At 41.3% G+C, this 13,950-nt stretch overlaps 1 protein-coding gene across 5 annotated transcripts in view; it reads left to right on the plus strand.

The window, feature by feature from the left end:
* The window catches only part of BICD1 (BICD cargo adaptor 1), a 184,727-nt gene that overhangs the window by 144,533 nt on the left and 26,244 nt on the right, over positions 1–13,950 (plus strand). For 2 of the 5 annotated variants that reach the window (XM_054220392.1, XM_054220419.1), the window contains 2 exons: positions 4,866–5,017; positions 11,755–12,072. In XM_054220392.1, the coding sequence (XP_054076367.1) occupies positions 4,866–5,017; positions 11,755–12,072 (470 nt within the window). Of the gene's footprint in view, positions 1–4,865; positions 5,018–11,754; positions 12,073–13,048; positions 13,240–13,950 lie in introns of all 5 variants that reach the window. The other 3 variants (XM_054220411.1, XM_054220401.1, XM_054220429.1) reach the window with 2 other exon arrangements.

Consider the following 13,950-nt stretch of genomic DNA (forward strand, 5'->3'; position numbering starts at 1 on the left):
CTTACCTGACTGCAGAGCCCCAAAGGAATCTCTGTTTCTGTCTCCTCCTGCCACAGTGGGCCTGGAGCTCCAGCAGTCCAGTTTTAAATCGTTAACAGCATACAATAAATTAGTCTTTGAACATGACAAGATGTTGCCTAGTTTAATGCATTTGGGAGTATCTGATGATATTTCTTTTTAACCTAGCTATATTTTCTTTAGTAATATTTTCAAATAATCATTAAACATTAGGTGAGACTGCAAACAGACTACACAAAACTCTGTAATACAAAAAAACAAAGGGCAAGATTTGCTATAAGAAGCTGCAGACCTAAGCCCAGGAAAACAGATTATTGAATCAATTGCTCAAGAGAGCAAGGCACATATGTCTTGCTTGCTTGCTTGCTTACTTTGTCTTGATTTATGTATCCATTTATTCGTAGCCGTAATTACTACGTCAGCACCAGTTTTGTGGAGCAAGCCCAAGTAGCACTAGCATTAACAAGTAGCATAAATTTGTGAAGTAATATCAAATTAATGGTATAATAACTTTTAGGACCAGTTCAATAATAGTTTTTATTTTGATTTCTAGTAAGATTCAGAAAGCAAAGCTGCCTATGAGGGGAATTTAATATCCTGAGGTTCTGATTGAAAAATGATTGGTTGTTCTCATAGGTAAATGGTTCGATGGGAAGGAGTTGAGTCAGCAAGACCTTCACATCTCTGTAGGCAGTAACTGTGGTGTCTCCAGCTCCCATAACTGAGATAGCCATAAAAGTCCATCAATAAAAATAGCTGGATAACTCCAGATATATGGTACCTAATCTAGAAAAAAAAGCCCTGATGTTATATAGAGAGAATGCTGCATGGAAAGATCTAGCAGCGTGTACGATTTCTGCTCTAAAACGACAGGCTTTCTTGTGTGAAAGCAGTTTGGCTTTCTTGTGTGAAAAAATACCACTGTAGGACTTAATATTCTCTCAGCAACAATTTTTTAACTTGGTTTGCTTATCACAATCTTAGTGTAAGGTAAATGAGATACAAAGTCTTCTTGGGATGTGAAATCTGTATAGAGAAAATGAAGTTTGTTCACAGATTTCAGGATTAAAGTGGCAGCCTTTACGCAGCTGGGCTTGGGCAAACATCTCTTCAGTAAGGATAAGGAGAAGGATGGAATGGTCATTGTTAATTCTGGCATTGCCTTGGTTCCTGGGGCTCAGGTGTGTGCCCACCTCAGGCTGGATTTTGGGGATGGGGGGGTTGAGCTCTGCATGCCCCTGCTCTCTCTTCCTGCGTAGTGTTTCCACACTCTGCAGGAGTCTGGCTGTTGGAGCTCTCTGCTCCCTCACGGCCTTACTGTCAGCTCCAGGTGACTTCTTCTGCACAGCAAATGCTACACGCTATGTGAGCCGTTAATCCTGTGTCTACAGGTGGCTTGCTGCATGGCTGGGTGGTTCCTTTGCCCAGTTCTTCAGCACGACTGGTCTCCTGACAGGAGTGTCATTAGCCCCTCTCCTTTCTGATTGCATTATCTGCTTCACTGAAGAGCATTCAGACATTTTTCTGCGTTTCTCATCTTTTTCTTGTGCTCCCCATTTCCGTGTGTGTTGCTCAGAGGTTGCATTTTTATGTGACGTTCTCTAGTTTCTCTGACACATTTTGTAGTGAACCACAGCTAAAAAATCAAATGCTTCAGAAAGAGCTGTTAAAAACAAAGCCAGGTCCTGGGTGTCTGCTTTCTTCTGGCACCCACTACTTGGAGATGTTGCCCCATCCGTCCTTTCAGAGCACTCTCTGAGCACACCGTTCACATCAGGCCTTTAAAGTATGGATTATCCCACAGAACTGGGTTCAGGCACAACCACACGTATGTGGTTCAATGGGCACAATTTTTGGAGGTTGGCTGAAATAATTTAGACTAGAGGTGCTGCTGGAGGAAGAGTAACATGAAGCTATGGCTTTAGCTCATTTTGTCTGTGTTACTCTTGGTGCAGTCTGGCAGTACATCTGAGGTGACCTGACACATAGCTACCTCTGAGAGAGGGAGTCTGAGTTCCCCTTCTCCCCTCAGCCCCTCTCCCCATTGCATATTCTAGTTTCAGGGTGCTTCAGGTGAGTTTTCTGCCTCTTTGGGCTCCCCAAACTGGCTCACAGCAAGCACAGGAGAAAAACACCCAATCTGTAAAGGGTAAGGATGGGGAGAGGGAGGGTAATTATTCTTTTGGTGGCAGCTAGCCAATATAGATTAACTTGGCTGCATTGTGAAATGTCATCCTGAGAGCCGAGGAGTCTGACAGCAATCGGCTTCAGTCAGCATCCAGGTCCCAAACCGATGAGCTGTAGGTAACCTGACCCATGCGCAGAGTTGGGCGTCCACCAGCTCTTACAAGGACCTCTTGAGCCTCACGCTAAAGTGATGCTCTGCTGGACCTGGCTGCAGGTTTCCAAAAGAAGCTACCCTTGCTTGCTTCCCCCTTCTTTCTCTTGCCTATTAAAAACACATTTTTGTTCGTTTTATTTGCTTCTCTCGTGGAGCACTTGTGCCCATTTGTTCTTCGCTTATGAGACTTTCAGAAGGGAGACCTTCGACGGCCTGCAAAGGGCTGTGTTCAAAAGCTTATCTGTTGTGTGGAGAGCCCCCAGGCACTTCCAACAGGTTTTACAATTTATGCTTCATTTTCTGTATGTTGTTTTATGGAAAACTGTAATAGGAGGAAAAAAAAAAAGTTTGAAGATTTGACACAGTACTTCCTCTGCTACCTTTATTCATCAACTAAATTATGTTTCTAAGTTATTTTTCATCCAGTAGTGTTACCTGTCCATTTAACTTATCCTGACATCCAGACTAAAACATGGGGATCACAGTGATCTGTCTGATCATCGTGCATGGTTTCAGTGATGTGTAGATTATTTGGTTTACATGGAACGTGTAATCTCACTGCTGAAAAAAAGTAACAATTTTTTTTAGTCTAGCATTAGGTGGCACATATCTTTAAATCATTTTAATTCCTAAACAAAGGAAAATCTTTACATGAATTCTGTATTTGAAGATCAGGTATGATAGGTTAAGCGACACGAGGCTATATTTCTCTTACAAAGCAAAGACTTGTGAGTTCCTGCCTTAGGGGCAAAGCAGAGCTCAGTTTGAGCTATAGAGTCTACCTCTGCTCTCATAAATCACTTCTGCCTCATTAGCGACCTGAAAATTCTTAAATAAATCTGATTTAATCGTATCTGTTAAATAGGAATTTGTCCTCTGATGCACTATTTCCTAGATTTCCCTTCAAAAGGTAGTTTTATTAAACATAGTTAATCCTTCTTCTCCATGTTAATTTAGGAGTGTACATTTTTGCTGATGGCTGAAAACAGATAGAAAGCTGACAATTTCTGCTTTATCCTGCCAAGTGTAGGATGCTGTCTGCATCGTACATTATACCAAAGCATATGTCAGCAAGTTGAGAAAAGCTGCATTTATTTGAATATATCCCTAAGTAGCTGATTTTTTTTTAACGTGTATTGCTGGTGATTTCAGATTTGGCATGGAAAAGCCTATCTATTCAAAACGACAGGTGACTAGTGATTTTTAAAATATCTCTTTTCTCAATGTAAACTATTGTGAAAGTAGAGAAAACATTATTGGTGAGTGTACAATTGGAAAAAAATATATTACTTTAATGCTGCTAACTGTACTATTTCCCCAGACACGAATGAATAGAGTTGGTTTTTAGTAGGAGATGCTAATATGTCCTTTTGTTAAGAGGCATTGTTAGTGGGAAAAGTATTGCATTTCAGAAAACCGAGTTTAAAATAGGTTTCCAGCTGTTGAGCCACTAGCATCTTTTGTTATGTCCCCTTGCTGGTTGCTTTAAACTAATGTTCTTCTATACTTCTCTCCCCTGGTGACGGCTCAAGAACCCACAGGATCAACAGGGGAAATTGATTGCCGACAGGAAGCGCTGCAACTTATTACACACGAAATTAAGTGAAAAAATAACCATAACCCCCTCTGAGTAAATGTAAAAGGAAACATTTTTTTCTTCATCTTGTTCAATGGCAATTTTAAATGTCTCATAGCAGTAGTAGGTACAAAGCCTCTATAAAACTATGTATTTTGAAAACTTCAAATGATACTAAACTTCCTTAGGTAAAGCAGAAGGTTCAACTCTTGCAAAAATAAGACAAATTTAACTATTAAAAGCAGTAGGGCAGTAAATTAAAGAAATTTGATGGATGAAACTGAAAAAAGAAAGGAGGGAGCAGAAAAAAATGAAGGAATAGGATGACTACAAAGCCTTGCTTTCCTGCTAAGTGAAAATTGTAATTTACGCTTTTTCTTTTGTTCTTTTTCTGTAGTGGTTAAAACTGCCAAAATAATGCTGGTTTACCCAACAGTAGGTACTGCCCGTGCTGAGACGTGAAAGCAAGCTGTCAGGTCCTGGCAGTCACCTCGCCCAAGGAAAGCCTCAGCTGGCAAGAAGCATGAGGTGAAACACGTTAATTCCCACCTCGGCTACAGAGGCTGAGTCTCACGTGCCCTGCGTCCCGTTTGCAGCGTGGTCGGGGAACACACCTGGTTGTTACTGTAGCTCAAACGACATGGTAGCAGCTCCTTAAACTGGTGTAACTTACTTGCCTGAGTCCTCAACGTACAGCTGCACAGGTTTGAAGGGACATTTAAGGTGTTGCGTTGTTCCCAGTGCATTGACATCGGCTTTGTCCTTTCAACTGCTTTTCCTGGTTTCATGGAGTACAAGTGCAATGAAGCTCAGGTCTAACTTCTTTTACCATGTGAATGAAGAAGGAAATCAAAAGTAAAATCAAACGTGGCACCTTAGCTGTTATCAGGTATGTGTCTCATAACCATATATCCTTGTTTGTGTTTTCAGACAGCTGAAGTGGCACTAGCCAATTTGAAGAATAAATATGAAAATGAAAAAGCAATGGTGACTGAAACCATGACCAAACTACGGAATGAATTAAAGGCTTTGAAGGAAGATGCAGCAACCTTCTCATCCTTGAGAGCAATGTTTGCAACCAGGTAAGGGAAACGGTTTCACCACCTGCCTCAGCACTGTAAAGGTAATATGTGCGTGCTAAGCGAGCCCAGACTTAGCCGTGTATGTTGGGTGCTTAGGAGGAGAGGCAGAAATTATTTTCTGCAAGGTCAGGGGTTTGCTGGATGAAGGTGAATGAATCTTAGAGTGCACACTGTGCAAAACCTGCAAGCTTTCAAGTGCTACTGAGATGCGTGTCTTGGAAAATAAAGCCAGAGAATAACAATGTCAATACAACCTTGAGTAAAGTGTTATAAATGCCAATATCACCCTCCAGTATATTTGCATTTATAGGGCTTTTTAAAGTGGAAATCAAATAGTAGATTTATGTGGCTGATTTTCTTATTCAGAATTATGCAGTGATTCTGTCATGTAAAGCTATCGTATGGTTAATGATGATCTTCAGAATCCCATGTTTTCATTATCGTAAGATTTATTACTCAACACTAGTAAAATCTATTTCATCAACCAGCGTATGCTGTAATCCAGCGCTAGTAATTGTGAGGCCACTGCAATTTCCCACTCCAGCATGAATTCTTATTTTATCCTGCTGTGATATTCAATTTATTATCTTCTCCTTCAGAGGATAAAAGTTTCACTCATCTTCTGTAACATAGTTCCTCCTGGCAGGACAGTAATTAATCATCTCTTATCTTTCCTTCTCCCACACCTTCAGAAGAGCTTTTGGTTTTAGCTGCTTTTTAAAAGGTTACCTAAAAATAATCTTTTTTAAAAAAAATCCAATGCTTTTCATCGATAAATTCTTAACTCCCAAATAAGCAAGGAAATTAGTATCCTCAGGAAATTATTCTGTTATATTAAGGCTTTTTTTTTTCCCCTTATGGTCAAACACAATGTAGATTTCTTGCTTGTGCTTTAGTCCATAAGTGATAAGACGACTTCATGCTTCATGCCAACATCTCTCCAGTGCTCCCTGCGGTATATAGGTGCCGTCTCACCTCTTCCAGCCTTCTAAGGTCCTTTTTTGCGCAGTGACAGTGGCAGCGGCAGCTGGGAGAGGTGGGAAGGAAGGAGAAGGGACATTTACATGCCATGACATTGGTGCTGTGTACAAATTCATCATAGGTTCATCGTCAGAAGAGTACGTGTAGTGCCATAATGGAAATGAAGAACCAACTCAGCAGGTGGTGTGAACAAAGGTAGCTCCATTGATTTCATTGGCATCTAAAGATTTTCTTCAAGAAAGCAAAGTTGTGTGTGTGTGTTTCAGAAATCCATGTGTGAATCTTTATTTGCAAGCTCATTACTCTAGGAGATACACAAATGTACTAACTCTATAAGGCTACCTGGAAGGCTACTAACTCCAGAGGAGAGGAGTGACATCAGGAGCATAAAGCAAACAAGGGTCTTGCATGGAGCATAAATCAACCTATGAGGTAAAAGAAGTTTGCAAAGATTTAGAAGTTGTTACTTTAAGGGCCTGTTAGGTTACGGGTGTACTGGATGCTCTTTACCCTATTTGGGCATCCTGAGTGTGCACTCCAATTCTGTTGGGTTTAAGGCATATCCTAAAGCTGGTGGGAGACAGCAGCATCTTTTCTGTGACAATTAGGCTTAAAGGGTGCCATTCACGTAGATGCCATTTATAGATGTGTTGCGTGTAGGATGCAATGAAGCTTCTGTTTCTCTTCTATGAACTATAGAGGGAATCTGGGTGACTAGCCAAATTACGGATTTCCACTTCGTAAATGTCTAATGTTAGTAGAGATAAACCCCACCTAAAGTATCTACTGCTGCTGGAAAACTCCATGCAGTAGTGATTAAACACTCACTGCGTGGCCTGTGGAACGTATCCCTGCCCTTGAGGTTGTAAGTTCTGCCCAGTATTTTCTGAACAGAGTTATAAAGAATCATTCACTGCAAGGTCTTGCACATCAGTGTGCTCCTATAGATTTTTCTGTTGTAAAATATTCCTTTTCCTTCCTTAGCCTGGAATCTAATGGCCTTTATAATTAAATCAATCTTCCTAAATGTTCAAATCATTGACTCATTCTGAATCCTCCATTTGGAATGCTATTTGTTTAAATGACAGCAAAGTGATATACTATAGATGTCTGTTCGAGAAAAGAAATCTCTTTGAAAATACAAAACTGTAAGATTCTCCATGCAGTAACATTCCATTCAATAGCAACCTTCGACATAAAAAAGCAATTATTTTGTCTTTTGTTGAATAAAACAGTGGTTTCCATGGTTATCTTGCATCACATGGTATTTAATCCTGAGTTTGTACTGTAGAGAGAACATCCTTTTGATACTGGAGTTATATTCTAGAGCTGAAAATTATTTCATATACTGTTTGATAGAGCAATATCCTTTCTCTTTCATACACCATCCTTTTTCTGTTCATTTGGTCCCCAAAGGGATGTTCATTCTGGTGCTGAACTGTGTAGTTTCTTCCTCGGATGCACTGGATAAAGGTCATACCACATTATTAGGAGAGCACAGCGTACCTGTTTCTGGTCTGAACAGCAGAGAGGACACTTTTCTCCAAAGCTCCCCTACGCAGAAAGCAGGAGCCCTTCTTTGTCTGTGATTTTCCCTGACACTTGTGCGTCCTTCTGCTCCTGGAGTTCTTCTCTTGCCCTCAAAAGTCCTTCTGTCCTGATTGTACCTCTACATTTGCTCTTTTTTCTTCTGGGACTGTTTTGTTTCCCAATCCAAAATCTCTTGTGGCTCTGATCTGTACAGCTTCCTCCTTCCCTCTTCATTAGCCTTGATCCCTTTCTGAATTTACTTCAGACCTGTCAAGAATGTGTCCTCAATACAGTTCAAACTCCCTTTTCCCCAAACACCTCTCTTAGAAAAAGAAAGCAACAGAGTATAAAACCTTCTTTTCTGTGGGATGCATGAGGTTGGCAGAGCAGAGTTGAAGTTCCTGTTTGATGCCAAGGCCACGTGCTGCCCATCAGATTTGCAGCTCCTGCCTTTAGCCTGCTTATTTTGTCCTGGGCTGCTTCTGGTAGTCCCAGACCAGGAAAAATGGTGAGAGCCTTTCCTGCCCCTCCTGTCGTTTCCCCTCACTCCAACCCCGAGTCGCTGACCCAGCGTGGGGGCTGTGGGAGTGTGAAGCAGTGAGACTGGTGGCCAGCCCTCATCTAGAGGGAAAACAAAAAATATATTCTTTAAACCATTCGTTTTCCTATCTAATCTAGAGTAGGTGTTGCCCTGGGAGAGGAGGGGAAGTCTAGTGCAAAGGAGAGAAGGAACTACTTTTAGAGCAGAATCATAAAGGAATTCGAAAAGCTGATTTTACAGAGTCCCTACACATGCTTGTATTCCCAGCCTAAATAGAGATACTCAAAAGGAGAGAGCAAGAAATATTGCCACAGTCCTGACACTGCGTGCGCTGGTTTTATTCTTCATCCATCAAGACGTTTTCTTATGATTAATATTTAAAGAAAAAAGAGATGGACTAGGAAGTTCAGACAGATCCTAGCTATCCTAGAAGAGAAAACATTTATGAGCAGAAAAGAATTATGCTTATATGTCTAGATCTGTCACTGTCGGTGTCCCTGGGTTTTAGCTCAAGCTCCGCTGTGATTTACGTTACCTAAATTACACATAAGCCTGACTCAGTATTTGGTTTGCATTCCTAAATGAGGGAGATACACGGAACTAGAAATCTCTTAAACTCCTATATAAGCTTCTTGGATCAGTTCATACAAAATAAGTGGGCTTATGTGTCTGTCTGCTTCCTTTCTGAGACAAGGGAAGTGAAAAATAAGTGAAATGTTGACTTTTGCTCTGGCAATAAGTAGACCAGCAGACAGCAAGATAACAGTGCTGTTTATTTAAGTCACTTGCAGCATACGACCATTCTGGGGCAAGGGGGAAACTGGGAAAGAGCTCTGACTCAGGAGGACATAACCTAACTTCTGTTATTCACTGCTATTTGAGTGCTTCTGACAGACCTGTTCAGAGCCCTGGTGCATCCTGGAGCCTTGCTTGGTCCACAATCGTCTGTGTCGTGCCAGAAGTCATTTATCTTAGGAGCTCTTAACCTTTTTCTTCCTCAATATGTTGTGAGACTTCACGCACATTTATAAAACATGTGAGCAAAAGGCAATATGGATGTGTGTGATGCTTTTTTAATTGGAAACACTTCTCTTTTTATCCCACACTTGGATGTAGCAGGGAATATTTCAGTGAAGGGAAATGCCATGGCTGCAGGCAGTACCTACATCCCACTACGTGGAATAACCTTAACTGCTGCAGACTTCAAGGAGATTTGAAGCTGCTAATTCAGCAGTTTCTGAATTTAATTATGGCCTTTACTTGACTGATTTAGGTTTAACCTTTCTGAACACTGTTTCTCAAAAAAAACCCCAAACGTGCTTGAGCAACAAAACACAGAGACAATGGACCACATGTTTGTGAAAAATAATAGGAAACTTCGAGTTGTGCTGGAGGTCAGATGACTCGAGCCACCCAAACACTGCAGTGAACTGCCAAGAATGCAGGGTTGCTGTTATGGGGGGACTTCTAGGAAGGGAATATAATCAGAACAGCTGGAAAATGTTGTATTAACGAGATTGGTTTTGTCTCAAGTATGAGGCCAGCTAACAGAATCTAGTCTATCCAAGTTACTAGGGCCAGCTTGGTTTAGTTCATAGTAGGTAACAAAAAGCAGGTTTGTCTAAGTCTGCTTTAGTAATATCCACCTTCATGGAGCTTATATTTCTTAACTGCTCAGTCACACTGTTTTACAGAGCAGATGCCTGAGGCCGGAGGAAGCCCAGTCTTGTTCCAAAACCAAAATTGGCTTATTGGCATACTAAAGCAAGGCAGTTCATTCCTCTAGTGGCACTGTGCTACAGGCATTGCTGCTGGTGTTAACTTTAAACAATTTTCAACAGAAAACATATTTGGAAAAAAAAGATGTCTTCTAGACAAAGAGGAAAGCAGGAGAGAATAAGAGAGATGGATACAGGATCCATCTGGTTACAAGAATGAGTCTTTAAAATGCTGATAACACAGACATCATAGTAATTCCTATTTCGAAGTAATTGAATTCAATCTCCCAAATGCTGATTTCATTCTAATGTCTCTGTCAAAGACACTGGCTAAAGCATCAATAGACATCTCATGGCTTGGAGCAGAAATAGGGGTGCAAGTTGGCCTTAAGCCAACCAATGTTTCAGGACTATCTCTTTTCCTCAAGGCTTGAATAAAGATGGTCATGCTTATTAAGGTCCTGTAGAAGAAAGATAATACTGAAACTGTAGATGAAACTATGGCTGACTTAGTAATTTTGCTTCCAGTGCCTGAATTATTCAAAAGGAGAGTGCAATATATATATGTGAGTGTTTGTGTATGAAAAAAAAAACCCTAGGAATTTTCAAGTACACTTTATTTCTGTTTCTCAAGGAGAAGATGAAAGTCACAGAGAAATCAGTTTCATCCCTCAGTTTGTAATAATTCAAAAGTTTTCTCACATATCACACATTTTGAGCAGGAAAACTAAAATTATTTTCTGTGTTTGTTTTCTATGTCTGATACTGATAAAGTTAAATCCTCATCCATTACACCATTATAATTACACGCCAAAGTTATTTAGTTTTATACAGATCTCGTGGGGAGGAGATTTGATGAAAGCTGCATCATTTAACATGAAAAATTCTTGGATGTTGCCACAAATGTCCGATGGTCAGACAGTACTGCTACCTGTGAATCATTTCACTTCTGGTATACATTTACTGGTATACATTCACTCTTGGTCCTTACTGATTAGATGGTCTATTTTTAATAAACTGAAGCTATTTCACTTCAAAAAGTGATTAAGATCATCCTGAAATGTCTTGCTCCTCCTGTTAAATTTAGGCATCATTTAAAGTGAGACTAAATTGAATTCAACCTTAAATGATAACAAAATAATGAGAAAGGTGGTTTTATTTCAAAATTGGTCTCAGAGATCTAAAGCAAATGAAAAAGATACAGTTTTTCACGTGCATAAAAGAGGCTGAGGGTTAAAAAGGAGTAGGTGACTGTAGCAATGGATACCTGAGCACACCTCCAAGGACTCAACAGTAGATGTGAAATAACTTCCAGGTGTGGGGTTTCCAGAATACTACCTCTTTAATCAGCTAAGAATATGCCCTAATTTCATCTGGGATAGAGTTAGTTTTCTTTCCAGTAGCTGCTCTCCTAGTTGCTGTCAGGGGTTAAAACGACAATACAATGGCAAACAACTGAGCGCTTCTCATTTCACAAAGTCTGGTGGGTCAAGTGTTCAAAGTGCTTGCAGTCTTTTTTTCATCATTTTTTGTAATATTTTGCTCAAGTAGATATTACTGTCTATGAAAAATATTATTATCTAATTAGTAGACATTCTTATCCCTGGTGAATTACTAGCTGAACCAGCCCCCAAAATTGTTATTTGTGGTCTAACCTGCAGATAATCCCAAACCTCCCCTCCAGTTTCTAGTTACCTGCATTAGAAGTTCTGTATCATGTTGTCATAGACTACTCTGATATTCTAGATACAGGTTCTCCTGCTGAACGGGAAGTGTTGCCATTCAGATTCAAGTCCAAATTTATTCAAAGTGGGAACGGAAAAATTCAGGCTGTCTGCTTCCAGAATTAGGTTTGGTGAAAGCTTGGATCTCAATCTTTCCCTGTAACTGTGTCCCGGGAATTTGATCACCGATAGGGTTGGTTCTTGGACTGATTCCCCAGATTTCTCCCTTGTTTGTTTTCCCAGGTGTGATGAGTACGTCACGCAGCTGGATGAGATGCAGAGGCAGCTAGCAGCTGCGGAGGATGAGAAGAAGACCCTAAACTCTCTGTTGCGCATGGCTATCCAGCAAAAACTTGCCCTCACGCAGCGACTGGAGGATTTAGAGTTCGACCATGAGCAGTCCCGACGCAGCAAAGGCAAGCTTGGAAAGAGCAAGATCGGCAGCCCTAAAGTAAGTGAGGAGGCATCAGCCACCGTGCCAAGCATAGACACTTTCCTCCTGCATAGTCAGGGCCCACAGCAACCAAACTTACTGGTCAGCAGTGGCACTCAGAGGAAAAGGTATGCATGCAGTGATCTTTACAGTACAGTGCAGTGGCCAGACTTTCATTAAAGTCGTTCACTGAATTGTAAACATTATAATTCTTTTTTTTTTTTTTCTTTCCATACTTTGACTGGGGAGAAGGAGGCGGGGAGGATATGAATATGAAATTCAAAGTCTGGCAACATGTGGTTCTGATCCACCTACTCACTATGTTATTTCCTCCTCCTTAATGCAGTGTTTTGAACTATATTCTGTCGGTGTCTCAGTGCATCTTGTATGTCTTTAATATTAGTGTGAATGTATTTTCTTTAACAAGTTTTCCTTAAGTTTTCCTTAAGGTTTTCCGTAATGAGCATCTGAAATACAGAAAAAAAAGGATTGTACTCCATGAGCATTTCAGTGCTTAACACAAAAGAAATTGCATCTCTTTGTTAAGCTCTGGTGCTCGCTTGTTCTTCATCAGTGCGAAAAGAATATGGATGTGTTCACTCAGATCAATTTTTCTGCATGGGAGCAAGCAACCTTTTGAAGGGGGATGGCTGCCATTCATAACCTAATGCAAATATTTTGCTGTTCAAGCAGTGAGTTCTCATCTTGTCTTGTGACTGCCCTGCCAAAGCTCTGTAGGTGTGGGCATCTCCACGGTTCAGAAGATGAAACGGACTCTCTGTTAGAGAAGTCCTAGATAATCATTCCCTTTTCTTGTATGCTCTAGTCACAATGCAAAACCAAGAGAACGTTCAGGGAGCCTTGCACATGTCGACTCCAGGATGCTGAGATATAACTCAACCTCCTCTCCTCCTCCCCTAATATGAACCAGGATTTCCAATGCAGGCAAGTTGCCCTGCTGTGGAAATGATGTGGGGTGGCAACACTAGTTGGTTTTTACCTATTAAGCAAATTAACATGATGTTGTCATTCATGAGGCTTTGAAAGGTAATTAAAGTAAAACTCTTTTGTTTCCATGTGTATTTTTCTTGGATCTCCTGCAAGACTATTCTCACCTTCCCTTTGTGATCAGAGCCATCCCAGGACTTCAGGGACCTACCTCCAGAAATTATTAAGAGCCCCCCCTCATCCCGCCTCCACAGAATCATATCTTCTGAGGGGCCCCCCTTCCATGAGTGAATTCATCCATGGGCACCGTCTCAGCAAGGAAAAAAGGTTAACCGTGGCCACACCAGGTAAACATTTTTTCCTTGGGTGCATGTGGTGCTGAGTGATTAGCAGAGCAGGGGACCCTCCCAGCACTGCAGATGCAATCTAGTTTGGGCACCTTCTTGAAGTCTGGAAAGCAAAATGTCTCCTCCTGCGTCACCTGTGGCAGGAGCTGACATTCTGCCCGCAGCGGCCCAAACTAGTTCCAGATGCAGTGGGGAGAGTCCTGCTGTGGTGTCGGTGGGTGCCGTCCCGCTGGCATCCACAGAGGCTGCACCCCTGTGCCTGGGTGGTGCTTATGCTGGCGGTTGCGTGGGTAGTCCCCACAGAAGACACAATCCCAACGGGACAGAGGAGTCAGATGTGCGAGGACCAGCGAGGGAGTGATTGGCAGCGTGCAGGAGCCTACGCAGCATCCGTCTTCTGCTCACCCTGGAGCATTCAGTCAGGTTTTTCTAAAAGGGTAATGTTAAACTCACAGAAGGTTTAGTTTATATAAATTGAGTCATGAAATTTATCTTTGCAGGAAGCTTTTGCTCTTCGTTTCCTGCCAAAATGTAGTATCTGCTTCGAACAAGGCGTAGAAAGGAAATGCAAACCGGAATGCCATTTCAAAGGTTGTGACATCTTTCTTCTCCTGACAGACAAGCTAATAATTACTTTTCTTCTGCGCCTGAGCAGAACCTTTAGCCTTTAAACGTGCTCACTCTTGTCTGGCTCTAAATTTTTTCATTCTT

Source organism: Rissa tridactyla, chromosome 1 (genome assembly GCF_028500815.1).
Source record: "Rissa tridactyla isolate bRisTri1 chromosome 1, bRisTri1.patW.cur.20221130, whole genome shotgun sequence".
In the NCBI taxonomy this organism is placed as follows: domain Eukaryota; kingdom Metazoa; phylum Chordata; class Aves; order Charadriiformes; family Laridae; genus Rissa; species Rissa tridactyla.